General features: G+C 34.6%; 2 protein-coding genes and 1 non-coding gene across 3 annotated transcripts; 2 read left to right on the top strand and 1 right to left on the bottom strand.

Moving 5' to 3' along the window:
- Positions 1 to 2345: 2345 nt before the first annotated feature.
- TRNAD-GUC (transfer RNA aspartic acid (anticodon GUC)) lies at positions 2346 to 2417 on the top strand. Its single transcript has one exon. It is a non-coding gene; the product is annotated as a tRNA-Asp (tRNA).
- Positions 2418 to 4227: 1810 nt separating this feature from the next.
- Positions 4228 to 7115, top strand: LOC107774766 (probable fructokinase-7). The gene is given in 7 exon segments (NM_001325189.1): positions 4228 to 4363; positions 5066 to 5280; positions 5725 to 5937; positions 6009 to 6206; positions 6420 to 6560; positions 6734 to 6850; positions 6978 to 7115. Coding segments are annotated over 7 exon segments (1158 nt in total).
- A 726-nt stretch (positions 7116 to 7841) lies between these two features.
- LOC107774767 (MADS-box protein SOC1) lies at positions 7842 to 21249 on the bottom strand. Its single transcript, XM_016594412.2, has 7 exons — positions 20734 to 21249; positions 9985 to 10069; positions 9828 to 9889; positions 9336 to 9435; positions 9129 to 9170; positions 8777 to 8815; positions 7842 to 8242 (listed from the first exon to the last, which is right to left on the bottom strand). Exons 1-7 carry the CDS (start codon positions 20913 to 20915, stop codon positions 8096 to 8098), a joined length of 657 nt encoding a protein of 218 aa, XP_016449898.1. The 5' UTR covers positions 20916 to 21249; the 3' UTR covers positions 7842 to 8095.
- Positions 21250 to 21302: the final 53 nt, after the last annotated feature.

The raw sequence follows: 21302 nt of genomic DNA, 5'->3' as shown, positions 1-21302 counted from the left end.
TTAGTGCATGCATATATGCTCGTCACCTCGCATACACCAAACTAATAACATGTAGCATATAATCCGTTTTAGAGAAAATATTCCCTCAAGTCGAGGTTAAGCAAGATACTTACCTTTTGCAAGTAAATTCAACCTTTCAATACCGCTTTTTCTTTTAAAAATCTCCTCCAACCAGTTCAAATCTAGCCAAATAATATCCCAATCTTGTAAATGAAGATCTAGATCAAATCCTTCAAAACTGAGCACCCCAAGTCTTGATAATCCCATTCTCGAATATGAATTTGAATAGATTCCCTTTATTATATAAATATAGTTTAAGTGGTGAAGAATGAAATAAAAATTTAAAAATCCCATTTTGTATACAAAAATCTGATCTCACACAGTGCTGGCTTTCCTAGTACGGGCCGCACTTCGAACCTCACTCCAAGCTTTGCGGCCGTAATACATGTTGTGCGGTCACAATCTAATAGTGACTGCACTACTGACCTTCAGTAAAATAACCACAACTCTTTGTACAAATTTCCAAATGGAAAACACTTTGAATTTATGGAAACTAAATTCAAAGGGCTACAACTTTTATATTTGAATCATCTCCAAATCCCTCATAGATTAGGAGATATAACAATTGCAGATTTCTATTATGACCCTCAGTGTGATCCATACTTTGGCTATTGTCCCGGCACTCGGGAGGTTGCCGCCGCACTTGAGGGTTTACCTCAGCATTTCAAAAGGTGTTATCCACACTATTGAAGCTACAAAATATCATCAAAGTGCCAAAATTTTCAAACTTGTTCAAAACTCACCAGAGCCTCCCGGGACCCCGTCCAATCGTCCTAACAAGTTCATATACCCCATTCAAACTTGTTCAAAGGTTCAGAACATGAATAGCAATATCAAATCTAAGAATCAAAGGCCAAATCACATATGGAGAATTTTTAAAGTTCATATGCCTTTATACTTCTAATCATGTGTCTGAATCATACTTAAACACCTCACATTGAAACCAAACTTTGCACACAAGTTCAATTCAAATTTTGCTGAAGAAACTACTATCACATTAGCAAAACCAAGATTCAATGAGAAGATTTTTCCATATTTCTTTGGAAGTGTCCAAAAATAAAGATGAAGGGTTGAACTGTCAAATTGATGCAAATTTCCAATTAAACGCAACCCTGCGGGACCTGGTGGCACAACATTTTTTTCATTCTTGGCTGGCAAAAGTAGGAAACTGAGGATGATAGGAAGGGTTCCTAATAAGAGTAGAAAGAACATCATTTTTTCTAGTTGTCAAATATAGATCAGATGCTTTCAATATATAGATCTTGTATTAAACTGTTCCTTTTCTTTTTCGAGTTTAAGTTCTATGAGCTGACATTATAGAAAACATTTATACTATTAGATCATTTAAAATATAATTATATGTAACTGATCTATTTAATATGTTAAATTGGTATTCTAGGATAATTAAATGGTAAATAACCTTTTATAAGAGGTCAAATTACATTGATAATGTAATTTTTTTTCACATTGTCCGTGGATATAACTGCAATCTTTTCCTTTTTAAATGTATGATAGCTATTAAGGAGGAATCAGCCGGATGGACGGCAAGGAATTTCTATGATTTTATCTTTATATATGTGCAATGACATTACCGTTTATCTTTATGCTCTTGGTTCTCAATTTGACTACGATGTTTAAGATAGTCAAAGTAAACACATGGAGTGTGACATTAGTTCATATTTATCTTATGCTATTTCATTTATTTCAGAAACTAAGTTCAGTTCTTGTAGGAAATGAGAAAAAGAGAGAAATAAATGTACGTTTCATCTTTTTGAATTAACTAGAACATTTTTTAGCAGCATAACATGTCCAATAGTCTATCATTGGGAAAACCATGTAAGAGCTTAATTACTTTCTGCTACGGTTTGATTAAGCTAAGGTCTTGATCAACACCCAGTGAATTCACCCCATTAGTCGAACTTGTTGAACTTAGTCTTCTTGGAAATAACATCAACACGTTATTTAAATAATTAAATCCTAATCATAAACATAAACTGTATAACATTTATCCACTTATGTCTCAATGTATGCAACAAAAACACATGATCTTTCAGGTAAATATGGAACATAACTCTAGAAAGTACATATAAGGAACATTTAAGCTGAAAGTTTATTGAATTGCTATTTAAACACCTGATGCGTGTAAATTTACCTTTTCCGAACATAGTACTGAAGTTGAAATTAGTAAAAGGTTACAATAAAAATAATTTGTAACTAAAGATCTGGGTACCCAAGGTAGCGAAAACGAATCAATTATTTTAATGTTACTTTAGAACATCAGCCAAGTCGTTGTAGTATAGTGGTGAGTATTCCCGCCTGTCACGCGGGTGACCCGGGTTCGATCCCCGGCAACGGCGCTCTGTTTTATTCTCCCTTTTTCTTATATGTATTTACATGTATCTCCCTGTTTCCGAAAGAACAAAGTCATTATTAGTACATGACCCAAGGTAGATGTAGCTCGTTAAAATGACAAAGTCATTTCGAGTCTAAAATTATCAAGACATTTTTTTTAAAGGGAAAAATTATAAGACATGAAATAGGTAACAAATTATGATATATTATTTTCAACATTTTGTGCATTTGACCGTACGTTTCTAAATAACCTACTAGAAATGATTATATATTAATAGTGTTAAAGTCTTTATACTGTAGACTGTAGTATATATAGTTTAAACTCTATGTAGATATCAATGTTAGATCAAAATAATCTCTTGATCATTTCCGCATGGGCTGAAGAATAGAGTTGGCTGTTAATTTTCTCATGTTATTATGCACCTGTTCGATTTCAAAAACAATAACTCCTTTTCCCTTTTGCCAACTTAAAACATAAAAGTATTAACGCTTTCCTCGTAACTTTTTGTCGTTTATAATCAATACGCAAACATCTTTGGTTAAGCCAAGATGACACTTTGTACTTAAGATGTTTTAAGAGGTGATTTGTGTGGTATTCAATTTTTCGCGTGCACAGATTATAGAAGGACCTGGTACTGTTGCGGAATAATAAATACAGAAATTAAAGAATACAAATATTTTACGTGGAAAACACCTGGCTCAAAAGGTAAAAAAAAAAAAAATACGACCTACTTCCCAGTAGGATTTTCCCAAACTCTCCACTAAATCACTGAGTCAAAAACTGCATTTACAAAATATTTTTGTAAACTTAGGATTAACTTTAATCCCGTTGTGGCAACCAGCCTCTAACTGCTGCGACAAATTCAAGTTAACTCTAACTTGAATACTCTGAGTACCTATTACAATTGTCTCTAGATAAAGCTGAAATGTACAATATGAAAACACCTACTACAATTGAACTAGAATAAAAGACAGACACTTGGAGCTGGTTCTTCTATCTGGTTCATGTAGCTTCAGGTTCACACACTTGAGTCACACACGAACTGCTTGCAAAATGCCTTGCTATTTTGCTCTCAATTCACGTTTAACTTCTGCTTTTCTGTGTTACCTGTAGAATGAGAACATCATGCGATTTATAGAGTTAGTAGAGTAGAAAACAACTAGAGCTTTAATGCTACTCTTTCTTGGTGGAAGAGTTTTAGTTAATCTCAACTCCTAACTCCTTCTTTATGGATAATGTTCTCAATAAGTAAGGAGTCCTTCTCCTTATCGTTTATGCAATCTTTTCGATCAGGAGATATCTACTATTATGCCAAATTTCGTTTATCTCCTACATGTACATCTCGCGTGCTTTGAATCAGCCCGTGTCTATGCCTACCAGTGATGAACCTGGTTTATCCCTGTGTTCCGTTGTCAATCTTCAAAACTATCATTTACTTAGGTCAACAGTACTTTTACATCCAAAGATGGATATACGTAAAAGATGAGACATTAATAACTATAATCGTCGTTATAGCGGCGAAAACAATCAAAGTCTACGTTGATGGGGGTAGAAAAACTAGGACAGAAATGGCAAGTGTTCGCCTAAGAAAATCCACCCAAACGAACCGGTCATTTTCTTGTGTAATTGGTCACGTAAAGAAAAAGAGAGAAAAAAAAACATATGAGATTAGAAAGTTTTGTGGTGTAGCATGAGAATTGTGAAAACCAACAGATTTCCTACGTAGTAGGGTTCAAATTTCTCTATATATATAGAATGAAGTTTCCTTTAAGTTGAATTTCATAGCTGCCTAGCCTACCTTACATGTAAATAAAATGGATCGGTCAAGTAAAAAGGGGTCCAAATTGGCCTGTTGTTTTCCTGTTATCCTTGACCGATCCATGAAAAGCAGCTTCAAGCTATCTAAGAGTTCTTCCTCTAATAAGCTCAATAAAAGCAAGAGCTCTATCTGTAAGCTTCATTAGTATTCCTACCCTTTGATATTTCATGCATGTTCATTTTTATATTCATAACAAAGATGTGGTGAGTTCTGAGTTGAAACATTGATTTCTGAAATGTACATTTCATTTTATCTATATTTGTGTTTCGCACAAATATAAATAAAATTAATTCGACCCCGAAACACTAGGTTTTATCGAATTTGTGAACCCATTGTTAGATCGGCCAGTGCTTGATATCAATGTAATCATTCCTGTGTTGATCTCTTAAATTTCCCATGCTTAAGCACGCCGTAAACCGAGGGTGTCCACGGGATTTTGATCTATCATCATCTTTTTGCAAATAAAAAAATGCTCTCTTAATTATTCTTGACCCCTTTCCCTGCCCCCCACCCCAAATAAATAAATAAATAAAGAGGGTGATATAAAGAAAGAATTAACAACATGGTTTATCTTGTGAATCAATAATATACATTATCTCACGGGCAATCAGAGTCACTAGATTATTGTATGTATACAACTCAAATGTTTTTCTTCATGTGTATATAATTCGAGCCGAAAGCAATATATTAAGTTCAACACATGGAGTTTGCCTTAGATTCGCTTCTATATAACATCCTCACATACTCATACTCGCATCAAATGCATATATATATCTTGTGAGTGAATATTGTAGGTATTTTTAACATTGTAACATCTCCCAAAATTATTGTAGGTTCACCAACATGTCTATCAATGAAGAAAAGGGACCACCAGGAAAACAATCACCTGGTTGTTTGTTTCGGGGAGTTGTTGATTGACTTCGTTCCTACTGTATCTGGAGTTTCACTTGCAGAAGCGCCTGGTTTTAAGAAAGCTCCTGGTGGAGCTCCAGCTAATGTTGCAGTTGGTATAGCAAGATTAGGAGGTTCTTCCGCCTTTATTGGCAAGGTAATATTATCGTTGTAACATGTAACCTATTATATTATTTATGTTTATGTATTTTTGGTACGTATATAATATTAGTAATAGCTAATATGCATCATAACAAAATACAGGGGTCGCGCGCTAGGTTCGGGCTAAATGTTCATCCAAGTTAGAAACTTGACCTAGATTCCTAGAACTAATTACTATCCGATATTTTCTAAGTTACTAGTATCACTACATTAATTAATTATCTTATTGACCTGATAGTATAAAAAAAGCTCATACTTATATATATGATCAATCATATCTGGCTGATACTCTGCAATCTTCTTGATAGGAATTGTGTAAAGTTACATTTTTGTTATGCCTATAAATGGGGTCATTTTTTTTCTTTTGGTTATATCAATAAAACGAAATTTTCATTCGATTGAACTTGTATTAAATTTTCTTATATATATACTGTTGCAGGTGGGTGCAGATGAATTTGGTTATATGTTAGCTGATATATTAAAAGAGAACCATGTCGACAATTCTGGCATGCGTTTCGATACTCATGCAAGGACAGCATTAGCATTTGTCACTTTGAGAGCAGATGGTGAGAGAGAATTCATGTTTTTCCGCAATCCAAGTGCTGATATGCTTCTTACAGAGGCAGAGTTGGACAAAGATCTCATTCACAAGGTAAACAAACATGTGTTTTTATTTTGTTTCTTACTAATAATTATAGTAGTTATAAGTTCCATTATTTGCAGGCAAGAATATTTCACTATGGGTCAATCTCTTTGATTGCGGAGCCGTGTAGGTCAGCTCATCTTGCAGCCATGGAGATTGCCAAAAAGGCAGGCTGCATTCTCTCTTACGACCCAAATCTAAGGTTGCCCTTATGGCCATCCGCAGATGCTGCTCGTAAAGGCATCTTGAGCATTTGGGACCAAGCCGACGTTATTAAGGTAATTAACTTTTTATATATATAATTGATAATTGGTAATTACTTGATAAAAACGGTAAATAGCCTGTTATAATTGATAAACTTCAATGATCGCTAGGAGATCGTCAGTAATGTAAATAACTTAAATCCATAAACGTAACAATGTTGAATATTAAAGTTATATATGCATTCCCGTTTGATGTTTTTTTGTTGTGACTCGACATGAAAATTGTAGGTAAGCGAAGACGAAATCACATTCTTGACAGATGGTGAAGACGCCTACGATGACAATGTGGTGATGACTAAGCTTTTCCACCCAAACCTTAAGCTTTTGCTGGTTACCGAAGGGGGAGAAGGTTGTAGATACTATACTAAGGTATCATGTAACCTTAAGTGTGTTTATTTTCTTATTATACAGGAAATGTTTTGGTTTGATTTCTAGGAAATACTTCAATTTTCTGATCCAACTAACGTCCAGTGGAAATTAATTTTGTTTTTCCACTTTTTCATTTAATCTTGAAAATTAACGAGCTAGATAACTTAATGCAGAATTTTCATGGGAGAGTGAATGGCATTAAAGTGACAGCAGTTGATACCACAGGAGCAGGTGATGCATTTGTTGGTGGACTTCTCAACAGTATGGCCTCAGATCCAGACATTTATCAGGTAATTACGGTCCGACTCTTATAAATCTTTTATATTTATATTGTCAGTGTATATAAATTAAACTCCAATATTCAATCCTTAAAAAGGAAACTTAAGTTTGTAATTGTCTTTTAATTTTTTGTCACAGGATGAGAAGAAACTAAGGAATGCACTCCTTTTTGCCAATGGTTGTGGAGCTATAACTGTAACAGAAAAAGGAGCAATTCCTGCATTGCCTACAAAAGAAGCAGTGCTTAAAATCTTGAATGGTGCCACAGCTAACTGATCAAATCAAATTCTCCCCACCCACAGAAAATCCTCCTAATCTCCACCCCTTCTATGACTAGTACTTGTGTAAAAATTATCATATATACTGGAATTTAGTCCATTGCTATCCCTGTAACAAAAGCAGATATAATTTTTTTTAAACATATGTATATACATATTACGAGGTGCACCTACTAATTTTAACTTATGGATCTGTATTTTGCGTGTAGATATTTATACCCCAACTTCAGATCATTTGATAGGAGAGTGAACACAATAAAATACGGTTCACCTCTTATTTTGTATGTTAAATGGCCTAGGACAAGGTAGCACTTGTAATATCATGTTACGCGTTTTTCGCCTGAGGAAAATCTTGTGAACTCGATATAACTGCATGAAAGATTTCCAACCAAATCAAAAAGACTGATAAGCAACATCTATTTCTTCTTAATCCAATAGTAAATCCTCAACAACTAAGACAGTAACAACATACCGTCAAACTTCTCTCTAACAGCCTCGTTTGTTTCGATATTTTTTGGCTACTATAATGAAATGTTGTCATAGAGAATATATATTATAACATAACATGAAAATTGATTACAAAGAAAACTTGGTCGTTACAGTGAACTACTGTTATAGAGAAGTCTGACTAGATAAGAAATTTACTATATCCTCTTAAGGGTTCTTTCTAGTCAGAAATATCTGAAAACAAGTCTTCAAATTCGCAAGGTGTTGAAGAGCTGTGTAGAGTATTTAGGGAACTGTAGTATATATCCAAGTAAAAAACAGAATATATTAGGAGTAATTAAAGTACCATCAGCGGCGCACCAAGAGAACAAGCACTCCTGAGTTAGATGGAGGACTATTTAATTCTCAACTTATTGTTACATATGTATTTAATTGATATTCACTGACAATATAAAGAATTTTTTATACTATCAGTGTATTTTAACCCGGACGTTATGTATGTATAACTGCATAAGAGGGACAATTCACTTATCAATTCTGTAGGGCGCGCTTCGTTCTGCATTCTGGTAGTCCAATAAATAATTCAGTCTCTACATCCGATTTTTCACTACCTTCTATTGAAAGGTCTTCTCCCTGATCTTCCGCACTTGATGCTTTTGGCTGTTCAAGATCATCAAACTAAAACAAAAGGGCAAGGCAATTATATAGTTTCCTTTTCTCAATTAAAATGTGAAGAAGGAAACAATCTTGAAGCTGTATGTAAACCTATATGATATTTCAATGCAATATAACCAGGACCGGATTATATAGAGTAATATATATAGTCAGATGAACTCAGTAGCTTCGGCTCAGACTTTATATGTGTTAAAAATTTACTAAATAAGTACAAATCAATGATTTCGAACCAAATAGATCAAATGAGTTATGGCAGATCCATATATTTTTCATGCGAGTTGTTTTCAAATACATAAGAAATTTACCAACCATGTTCTGGACATTCTCTTATATGATATTGATTCCCAAAATCTGTAGCATATACTAAAGGAAAACATCATACTACTAATTAATCATTGTTGTATGGAGTATAATTGAAAAGACTCCTACATAGGGTATTTTGATCAAGACAACAGTAGTTCTCTTGATCTCCTTCTTACCTTTAAAAGTTTCCATCTTTAAGTAATCTAAACATTCAGGCTAAGGGAAAAAAAGTACCTTCTCCAACATTGCATTTTCAGATGAAAGGTCTTTCACCTGGATTTATTTAAGAGATAGAAAAGCATGAGACAAACAATTAGTACTAATAAATTCTTCACGCAGCATTGTTTGAAATAAGATGTGCTATTACATTTTATGCACAGATAGTGTATAGAATTTTAAAACCATTTGGTTTTAATTGAACTACAACAATCATATCAATTTTGATAAAAATAGATTAATAACCTGCTAGCTATAACATAAACTCACGCCGCTACAATTTATATATGCATGAGGTTCCATTTTGTATTCAAGAACTTGTTCATGGGAATTGCAACTTGAAATAAATCATGAGTCACTGTGGCCTTACGTTTTCTTTCAATCTCCCAATCTGTTCCCTAAAGACTTCCATCTGAATACAAACAAGAAAAGGATATGTCAAGTTTTGCTGAGCTATATATACATGTATATATAGAGAGAGAGATATAGATATATTGCTAACATATATACTACGTGATTGTAGTATGTTTGCATTTTGTCTTAAAATAGACCACTGCATGATGTTTTATGAAGAAACCTTTCTTGCACGGATAACGTTGAGACTCTGTTCCAACTGATGCTCTATCTGTTGTAGTTCTGTAAAACTGCAGGATCCTAAACCTTCTCCCAAGAGCTTCCTAATGGAAATGGAATATTAATTTATGTTGGAAGGACTTCAAACATACTGGAATTTATTTGTTTGATATAACAAAAGTCATTTTTCATGAAAAATATTTTCTCATTCTTGATAATATTTTAAAATCATGAAAAATGACTTTTGAGTACTAAAAGATTAATAATTAACAACGTCTAAGTGTTAGTTGAACAAGTAACATGAACTTAAAAATTAAGGTAGTTCAAAAAAATAACTTTCACCCATAAGTGACGGAAGTTATTTTATCTCTTTTGATGGAAAATATTTTCCTTAAAACAATCAAACATCAGAAAATGACTTTCTCATGAAAAATATATTTTCTTGAAAAACCGTCATACCAAACACACAAATAAAACAACTAGAGTAGGAGGAAACCTTTTAGATGTTTCAAGAAGCTCGATCTTCTTCATCAAGGTTGTTGTTTCATGCTTCAAATTCTGCTTTTTTTTATGTAATGTAGGCTGAACCATTAGAAAGTTTTGCAAGACATTAATATAATTGCTCATGAGAAGACACTAAAGAAAGACCAAACCTGCATATTATTATGTTCCACAGGTTGTTTTTCTCCCTGAACATCTTCATTATGCTTCCGGTAACGCTCCATAATCTCCTGCATGCTGCATTTCTCCAGAAAAACACTAACGCAATCAGCTTCTTTTTACCTTTTATTTTTTCTCCTTGGCTTCCTTTTAGAGCACATAATAGAAGACCAAAAAAGTACTTTCAAAAATATGTTTTAAGGAATCATATACATCAATGCTAGAAGCCTATGTCAAACCGATTTTTCATATGCCTTGACGTGTGGATTATTCGAATGAATCGTTTTCAAAATTAGCAAAAAACCTTGACATACCCGTTGGCCGTTCCTAGATCCTTGCACATACTCGTACCAGATACATACCCCTAACCTAACCGAACCCGTGTAACATAACTAGAGGCAACTCTTCTTGTTGGCAAGGATTGGATATATATATATATATATGTATATATGTATTACGTGAAGGGAGGCAAAATGAAAATAACCATGGCCATAAAACAATCACAAACTCGTGCATGCCAAACTATTATCTTTTTCTTTTTCCTCTAATTTTTTCATCTCTTCTTTTTTTTTTTCTTTTTTTTTTTGGAGGGGATGGGGATGAGGCGGGGGAGGAGATGAGGGGAAGTTCAATTAAACTACTAGTCCCCGTCACGGTGCTCCAACATTGAACGCTTCATAGTAGCATATAAAGTTATTTCAAGAAGAGTGATCAATAAACATGAATGCTTGTACACGTTGTAATCCATGTATATCTATATACACACACACCAAGATACCCTCTACTAATTCCCCCACCCCTCTAGTTTCTTCTTTGAATTATTAGACTTCATTATTTAGTTTATCAACTAATAGTGTATCTTTGATATAGGTTTTTAGAGATAAACCCTGTAGAGTTCAATCTCTGCTTGAGTATCTCTTGTAAGTTTAGAAGATGACTTGATTCTCTACATACTTTGTAGTCTAGGGCCTTAATAAGATACCCTCATCTCTCAGGCAGAGCCTATCAAACTTAGAGTAAGCTAATGTCACAGAATAAACCATTACTAATCAAAATAAAACGAGTCAAGAAGAGGGTTTTCTATCAATATTAATAATTAATGGATGAATAAACGAGCTGAGGTCTTGGAAAAGATGGTCAACGACATCAACAAACATCCATAATCCAATGCTAAGTATGTAACAAGTTTGGTCATTGCTGCAAACTGTTACCATAGGGTTTTATCATGCCTTTCAAGCCGGAAACAAGCAATAACTCTTGTTGATCCTTTTTGGTCAGATTCAGGTGCTAGGACCAACTCATAAATGGTCTCAACAATATGAACATTAGCGGATATTCTAGTACTAAAATTTCATGTAGGGAATGGCACAATTTTACAAATAGCTCACAGTGGTGATTTTACTTTGCCTACTTCTTTTCGACCCCGCTCAACAATAAATAGTTTATATATTCCCAAGTATACAAAGAAATTTGTTAAGAGTGGCTTAGTTTACTGTTGATAACAATGTTTACTTTGAATTTCATCCTCATGTTTGCTTTGTGAAGGATCAAGCAACACATAAGGTTCTATTGCAAAGGACATGAGCAAGTCCGGCTAAGCCTATTCTCCTCAACATCAAGGTCTTCGTACGTTAAAATCTTCCATAGATTTATGGCGTAGTCGTTTAGGACACCCTTCGATAAACATTGTAATTAGACACGTAGTGAATAAACATCATCTACATGTCTTTAGAATTTCAAGTAAGTATCTATTCTTCTTACCATTATGGAAAAATTCACAATTTACCTTTCTCTAGATTTAGTTCAATTTCTATAAATCCTCTAGATTTAGTTTATTCAGATGCATTGGTCCTGCCCCTTATCTTGCATGCTATAAATTTCATTAGTATGCTTCATTTGTTAATGATCTTAGAAAATACACTTGGCTCTATCCTATTAAGCCCAAACACAAATTCATAGATGCCTTTCTTCAGTTTAGGAATCAGGTATTGAAACATTTTTTAAAAGGAAGATCATATCATTTAATTCAACCTGCTTAAGGTGGTGAATGCAGAAAGTGCTCAAAATTACTTCAGAAATGGATATCACTCATCAAGTTTATTGTCTCCAAACACAACATGAACAAAACAGTAATAATGAAAGAAAGCATCATAACAATGTAGGAACCGACCTAACACTCTTAAGCCAATGTTTCTTTGCCCTTACATTTTTTGATGAAGCCTTTCTCTCAGCTGTATACCTCATCAATTGGAGTCTACACCAACTCAAAACAATACTTCTCCTTCTCCTAACTATCAATTTCTCAAGGTCTTTGGTTGTATATATCATCCCTATTTGAGGACTTATAATAAACACAAGTTAAAATATTGTTCTAAAGTTACTATACAATCTATACTAAAGTTTTGACGATCTGCCAGGATTCGTGGAAAGCCAAGTCTTCGACCATCCATCAAAACTTCTTTTGATCTGCTAAGACTTGCGGCCAAGTTCTGACCCGCAATTTGCTACACTTATTTAAACAGGATTAAAACTTACACAGTGTCGTGGAAATAGCCTATTTGTTCAAACTATCCCTACATTATTTATTGCCACATTGGACCAAAATGAGTTGTGTTGCAAACCATCTGTTATAAAAAGTTTGAGATTACGATTCAATCAAGGAGGCAAGATAAACGAACCTCAATGATTTAACAAACAAAGATATGAAGACTATTAAAGCGTGTGTATATTGTTTAGCTTTTGTATGAGTATATATGGATAGTAAGTATATTGTATGTTTAGGACTAGGAGAGTTTTCCTTTTCCATATTTGTTAGGACTAGTTTTCCTTATTTGTTAGGACCGGGGTATACTACTTGACATATATATATTCTTGTTAATCAATAGAAGAAGGCAAGCATTTCTCCTTCACACTTGGCCACTGTGTGTTTGCGTGTATGGCATGGTATCAGAGCCAAGGTTGAGCCAAATCATAAGAAACTCGGAGTGACGTACCAATGGCAGGGGATAGGGTAAAGACATCACCGCTGCCGGTGGGAGCGGTGGTGGTGACGAAACAAACAGTGAAAGACCATCTCTCCGTATGATATAACATCTATGACAATCCCGGAATTTTGATAACACATGTGGCTCAAAAGGGAAAAAATTATGATGAATGGGCAAAGTCCATGAGAACTGCCTTGAGAGCGAGGAAGAAGTTCGATTTATTGACGGAACAATCAGGAGACCGGATGATAAGTCTCCAGATTTTGAAGATTGGTGGACCATAACTCTTTGTGGGTTTCTTGGATTCGGAATGCTATTGAGCCTACTTTGCTTCGTCTATACCACACATAAAAGTTGCTGAAGATTTATGGACCAGTATTAAAGAACAATTCTCGGTCTCTAATGGTCCAAGAATACAACAGTTGAAGGGCGAACTTGTAGAGTGCAAACAAAAGGGCATGACCATAGTTAATTACTCTGAAAAATTAACAAAACCCTGGGAAGAACTTGCTAATTTTGATCAAATACCAACTTGCACGTGTGGTAAATGCACATGCTATCTTTGTGCAATATTGGAAAGGAAAAGGGAAGAGGAGAAGGTACACCTTTTTCTATTGGGGTTAGATGAAACACTATATGGAACAGTAAGGTCAAACTTGCTCACTCAAAATCCATTGCCAACTTTGAATCGAGTTTACTCGAAGTTGGTTCAAGATGAACGTGTGAAGACGATGGCTCGAGGAACAGATGAATGTGGCAATGCTATGGCCTTTGTTTTACAAGGGACATCCCCCTATAGAGGTCGGAATGAAGTGAGGGACAAAAATATGTGCTCCTACTGCAAGCGAACTAGACATGATTCAAAAAGTTGCTTCTAACTTATTGGATATCCAGAATAGTGGGGAGACAGACCTCGTGGTGATGGTAAATCAGGTGGACGCGGTAGAGGAAAACTACAACATCAGAGAGATGGAATTGTGTATCATGCGAATGCTGCACAGGCCACGGGAGATGGCGTCTCTGCAGCTCTGATAGGGGCAGAAAAGGCTGGGCCGCCGGTGTTGAGCAATGAGCAGTGGCAGACGTTGATTGCTATATTGAATAACCAACAAATAAGTTTGAATGAAAAGATGACCGGTAAGCACGGTAAGCAAAATTATGTATCTTGGATCATCGATATAGAAGCGACGAATCATATGATAGGATGTTTAAAATTATTGTATAATTAATATGCGAAAATTTGAGCAATGTCCTACTACCTCCGTTCCAGTTTATGTAAACCTATTTTCTTTTTGGTCTGTTCCAAAAAGATTGACCCCTTTCTAAATTTAGAAATAATTTTGCTTAAACTTATAATTCTACCAATAATGAGAAGCTTTTATAATCACACAAATACTCTGGGCCCCCTTTTGAATTGTTTAGGACCACAAATTCCAAAAGTCTTTATTTTTTCTTAAACTCCGTGCCCAGTCAAACAGGTTCACATAAATTGAAACTGAGAGAGTATTAGTTTTCCTGATGGAAGTAATGTTGTAGCGGCCAGTGAGGTTCAACGAAACTTGAAGGAAATTTGGTTCGAAAAAATATTCTTTATGTGTCCAACTTAATATGCAACTTGATTTTTGTATCTTAATTAATTGATTACTCAGATTGTTTGGTCCTTTTTAGTAAACTTTTTTATATATTATACAAGAACGCACCTCGAGGATGCTGGTTGGAGCGGGTGAGCGGAAAGATGGACTCTACTATTTATGGAACAAATAGAGGATATGTGTTCTTAAGGTTGGTGGTATGGACTTGCAGGATCATTGGCACAAGCGTTTGGGTCATCCCTCTTTACAAGTGACCAAATTAATTCTTGTCATAGGTTTTAGGAAAAATAGTGATATTTTGAATAAAAGTTGCAATGTATGTCATTGGGCTAAACAACACAAGAGACAAATTTCATTTGAGTAATAATAAAGTTTCTAGCATTTTTGAGTTGATTCATTGTGATTTGTTGGAACCTTATCGAACAACTTCGTCTTGTGGTGTATCATATTTTTTGATTATTGTAGATGATTACTGGCGTGGTGTGTGAATTTTTTTATTGATTGATAAGAAAAAAATAGTGCAAACTCTGAAGAATTTATTTGCTATGATAGACAGATAATTCAATAAGCGAGTTAAAACCTTCAGGAGCGATAATGGAACAGATTTTACATGTATGAGAAATTATTTTCTTGAATGTGTGATTATTTTTTATACTTTGTGTACAGGAACACCCTAACAGAATGGGAGAGTAGAAAGAAAGTATCGTCATATCTTGAATGTAACACGGGCCTTGCGCTTTCAAGGTTACTTGCCGATTGATTTTTTGGGAAATGTGTTTTGACGGCTTGTCACTTGATTAATCGAACTCCATTTTCAATCTTGCATGGAAAGACACCTTATGAATTATTATATGGTCGAGTGCTTGAGTATGGACATCTTCGATTATATGGCTCACTATGTTACGCTCGAAGCAGGGCGGCTCTAAACGCTTGGTCAGTGAGGCCAATGCCTTAGACCCCCAAAATTTAAAGGCCCCAAATTTATTTTAAACTCCTATTATTATTACTTATACTATATAATTTATATAAATAAATATTATTAAAAACTTTATTTGTTATTTGATTGAGATTATTTTATACTAATAAGTTCATAAATTATGATAATTTTCTCACTCATTAATTAGTATATTTGCTTCACTCTTCAATTTTAATTTTATCCTTTTTATATATAAATTAAGTTATATATATCAACAACGTAATAAATGTATTTTACAATCTTCACTGAAACTGCATGAACACAAAAATATTCATGCACCGATTTTCTTTTAGTGTAATTCAATAGATTATGTTAAGTTATTTATGATTTATTTTAGATATTCACTAATAAGTGCTACTAATTAATAGAATGGACTACAATTATCGGTTAAATTGATCAGAGGGAGTAAATATTTTTGACACCTTTAATGCTTAAAACTTAAGCTATTACGCTATGTCATTTATTTCTTTTCTTGATTGTGATGATAGCAAAATCAAAATTTCCACTTTGAGTTCTAGACCTCACCATCCGATAATCCACCACTTTATTCTTTGTGCTCTTCTTCCTTTTTTGTTTTTGTGAAATACGCTATTATGTTTATCTTAAATGATTAATTTGATATTTATAAAGTAAATTTTGTTGTTAGTATAAAAAATTTATAAAATAAATTTAAGGGTCTTTCAATATGATTTCGCCTTAGGCCACAAGATCCGTTGAGCCGCCCCTGGCTCGAAGCTTAGGGAGAAAGGGTGATATTTGAGAAGAAGTCGTAAGTATGTCTTCATGGGATATCCCTATGGAAAGAACGGTTGGAAGGTGTATGATTTGTGAGAAGAAAGAATATCTTATTTCACGAGACGTTGATTCTAAGAGACTGAATTCCCTTTCGCTTCATCAAAACATAACACTATCAGGGATGAAAATAAAAAAATACATGTGGAGGAACTAGGAGAGGATAAGGAGTCTGAAGCGAAGGGGGTAGTGAATCGGTCTAAGCTCGTGAAGACGAGCTTGACATGGAGGATCACCACGAAACAGATAGAGGGAAATGTTCACCGGGAGGTAGGGCCTGAACTGAGGAAGATGAAATAATAGATGAGGAGTAGTGGGGACGCGGCCGCCGCCAAAAACACACATCGGTCCGATTGCGTGATTACATTATTAATGTTGTCAAGAAATTAAGTCTGTTTCGTCCTCCATCCGCTTTACAGCATCACTCACGTATGCCTTATCCTTTAACACAATATATGAATTTCAATATGTTCTCTATACAACAAAGGGATCTCTTTGCAGCAATCACTGCAGCACATGAATCGGCTTATTTCTCTGAGGTTGTGAAAGATGGAAAGTGGAGAGAAGCAATGAGATTAGAAATGCAGGCGCTGGAGAATAATAGAAGGTGGGTAAGAAATGTAGGCGCTGGAGAAATGCAGGATCTGCCTTCAAACAAAAAGGCTCTCGGTTGCAGGTGGGTTTACAAGATAAAGTGCAACTCTAATGGAATAATTGAGTGACCCAAGGCCTGGCTAGTTATTCTCAGGAATCATTAAGTAGAGGGGATCGACTCTAATGAAATATTTGCCCCAGTGGCAAAGATGGTGATTGTCTGCACATTTTTTGTTATAGCAGCGACAAAGAACTGGGAGTTACATCAAATGGATGTAAATAATGCTTTCCTACATGGGGATCTTTAGGAGGAGGTGTACATGAAATTACCTCTTGGTTTTAGAGTTGCAAGTCCAAGAAAAGTGTGCAGACTTCGAAAGTCCCCTTATGGGTTAAAGCAAGCATCGAGGTGTTGGTTTGCTAATTTGTCGGCTGCCTTGGAGGACTATGGATTCAAGCATTCATACGCTGATAACTCTCTTTTTAATCTGAAAAATGGTGAAGTTCGAGTAAATGTCCTTGCGTATGTCGATAATCTGATTATCTCCGGAAATGAGCCCAATGCTATCCATGAGTTCAAAACATATCTTCGCAAATGCTTTCACATGAAGGATTTGGGTAGATTGAAATATTCTCTACGAGTGAAAGTTTTCAGAAATTCGGAAGGCATGTTCTTGAGCCAATGAAAATATGCCTTTTTGGATATTATCTCAGAGGTTGGGTTATTAGGAGTTAAGCATGTGGGAATACCGTTGGAACAGAATCATCGGCTGACATTGGTGGATGGACGAGCCCTTGATGACCCTGAGCGCTATTGTCATTTGATAGATCAACTTATTTATCTGTGCTTCACTCGACCGGAACTGTCCTTTAGTGTTTATATTTTATCTTAGTTCATGCAATAAAAAGAGGAGCATCGGGATGCACCTTTACGGGTTGTTTGCTACTTGAACATGAATCCGAGACAAGGTATTTTTTTTAGAAGAAAATGTGATCTACGTCTCTATGGATAGTTTGACTCTGATTGGGTTGGTTGTCCCTTGACTCGACGCTCGCTCATAGGTTGGTTTATTTCGTTAGCTGACTCATCCATATCTTGGAAGACTAAGAAGCAACATATCGTTTCTCGATCATCTACAGAGGCTGACTATTCTTCTATGGTAATGACAATATGTGAGGTGAAATGAATATAGGAAATTTTATCTAGTTTGGGAGTGCTTGCACCTCCCCTATTCATCTTTATTGTGACAGTCAAGCACCATTGCACATAGCCAAGAATTCAGTCTTTCATGAAAGAACCAAATATATTTAAGTGAACTGTCATTTTATTCTTGACGAGATTGACGTGGGAACATTCGTACTAGCTATGTGCCTTCACATGAGCAATTGAAAAATATCTTTACGAAGACATTAGAAAAATATTAGTAAGTTTCTCTCTTGTATAAGTTGGGCATTTGTAATCCGCATGCGCCACTTGAGGGCGGTATTAAAGCGTGTGTGTATTTGTTAGTAAATAATTTGTTAGTAAATAAAGTGTATATATGGATAGTAAATATAATGTATGACTTTTTTTTCCGTATTTGTTAGGACTAGTTTTTCATATTTGTTAGGACTAGAATTTACTATTTGACTTGTATATATTCTTTTTAATTAACAAAAGAAGGAAAGCCTTTCTCTTCCACACTTGGCCACCGTATACTTACGTATTTGGCAAAGACACAAACTTATAACAACATTCTCATATGCCCCTCGCAGTCATAAAATCTTATAGAAGGTTTAGTTAGATATTTCCATGTAGCCATGGATGGATTAAAACAAAGACAGTCTGAGAAGCAAGGGCGGAATATATGGTCCAAAGGGATTCAATTGAGGCAAAATCTGTGTGTACTTATAAATTGTTGATCTGCTTAACATAAGTAAAATTTCTATTGTAGCAATAAAGGTGACTCAAAAAATGCTAAGTTGTAATTTTGAATTCCAAGCGTGACAGTCTTATATTTTTTAAAATCCGTTTATTAAAATTTCTGGCTCTATTTGTGAAATATCAAAGAACAGAAAGGATATTTGAAAGGGGGAACTATCAACTACCTTTGGCTTCTCGTTTGTTCCCGTGTCTGTAGTCATGGAAGCATGACTTTTGAGGGATATCTTTACATTGTCAAAGTTGGATTCTCTCGCATTTTTAATGGATACAGTAAGTGGGGTGTACATGGGTATACTCGCCCCAAAGAACATTGAAGACAAGAAAGGACATGGAGGATTCAGCAAACATTAATAATATATAATATTTAGATTTAACTTACATACATGTAAGTATGTACTGATATTCTTATATTATCACTATATTTTAATATGTTTTAACATGTATAAATCCATCTTATGTTTCATAATCCACTGTTTGTTTATGCGATCGGATTTTTTTACACTCCAATGAAACTCAAATTAATTTATACACACTATTACGGTAGCTTTACCTTTTGTAGCAGTTTATCTGTCTTATTTTATATAACTAATTCTACCTAATGTGAATAGTTGTTTGCAAGATTTTTTTAGGTAATATTAATTGCATTGTTAAACTCTACATATATGCAGAAGCCACGCAGTGGTTTGGGATCTGGATTGAACGCAGTACAAATAATTCTGCCCAAAAGATTCTCAAGGTGTGTTTATATAATGGAAACAGCCAAAGAGTATGGCTTTCAGAAGGAAGGACAGTGATCATGAAATCAAGTACTAACTTGACAACTGGCTCCTTACACTTAGCTTTGAAGTTCACAGACAGTACTACCTCTCTACCCCTTTAAACAATTAATGAGACAGTATTCTTTTCACTTTCTCTCGCTGTATTTTATTAACTTTAATTTGTCAGTTATTTATGGTTATTTTATCAAGTTTAATGTAAAGAATGACATTGATGACCACACTTGTTAACCCTAGGTGAGAAATGTCTAAACTTTAAACAACAGTACATAAGATCAGGGCCTCATCATCAAGCATATTTTTCCACTGTCACTAATCCAATTAACAAACCAGACATGAGTTAACAATGTATATTATTGTACCGTAGTACGTAAAGGCGGAGTCAGAATGTAAAGTTTATGAGCTCAGAACTAGCTCTCGAACTCCTAACTCGTTTTAGTTACTGAGTTTGTAATTAAATATTTATACATATTTAATAAATTCTTTCAACAAATATAAAGTTTAAACAAAAGCTTCTAAATTCCACCGTTACCTAATATTGTAACTCCGCCTATGCCCTAGGGTTTATATTATGGTAAGAACTATCTTGAAAACTTGGGACTTGTGATATTCACTTTATTTGACTTAGAAGTAGCATAACCAAGAATTCATATGGAAAAATGATACTTCAATGAATGACAAAATGACATTCTAGAGCAATCTTTTAACAAGGATTGTTAGACGGACAGAATCAAAGAACTTACATGTTATTGTGCAAAAAACTTACTCTCCATAAATGATAGTACTATCTTCATTTAGTTATACATGAAAGAATGTCACTCAAGTCATCATATATACTAGTGTTCATTATATTTTGTAAGTGTTTTTAAAGTCACCAAAAGAACTTAAAAACTTACATATAAAAACTCACATCATTTACATAGTTAATTTGGGCTTGATTTTCCAGGTTAGAGGATGAGATCCGTTTACAAACATAAAGAAAATCACATTCCCCCAAACATATATAGTCTAAAGAAAAACAATAAATTCCATGGAGTGAATTAACATAAAAATGCATTATTCTTTAATATGAAAAACACCACAGAAATGCAAGAAATATCTAACCTTGAGCTAGCAAATTCATAGAGCTTGCCTCTAGGAGAGAAAATAATCAATCCAACTTCAGCATCACAAAGAACTGAAAGCTCAAAGGCTTTCTTTAACAGCCCATTTCTCCTCTTAGAGAAAGTGACTTGCCTTCTTGTCGCGTTTTCGATTCGCCTCATCTGAGTTTTTCCTCTCACCATCTCCTCTATACAATAACCTTGAAATCACAAATTAAAGATGGAGGAGATAAAAGATGATCAAGAAACAAGTAAAGTTTCAAACTTATATGTGAAGTGATAAAGTCTTATAAAAATTTTCAAGAAAGAAAGAATTTAAGGCCAAGGGTATAATTAGCATAGTTGGTGGAGGAATAATGAGGACTTAAAAAATTGGCAAAAACCACAGAGAATCTTTTGCTTGCTGGTGAGAGCTAGGCAAATATAGGAGTATTGCCTAAAAAGATAAAAGTCACAAATCTGATGAATAAATGTGTGTTTGTGAGAGAGAGAAAAAGGCAATAACCTAGAAAAACCCAAAAAAGGGTCACTAAGCTAGGTGCAAGTTTTGATCCATGTTCAATTTGTCAG

This window comes from Nicotiana tabacum, chromosome 23, assembly GCF_000715075.1.
Source record: "Nicotiana tabacum cultivar K326 chromosome 23, ASM71507v2, whole genome shotgun sequence".
Classification (NCBI taxonomy): domain Eukaryota; kingdom Viridiplantae; phylum Streptophyta; class Magnoliopsida; order Solanales; family Solanaceae; genus Nicotiana; species Nicotiana tabacum.
This window is presented reverse-complemented; position numbering and strand designations above follow the sequence as displayed.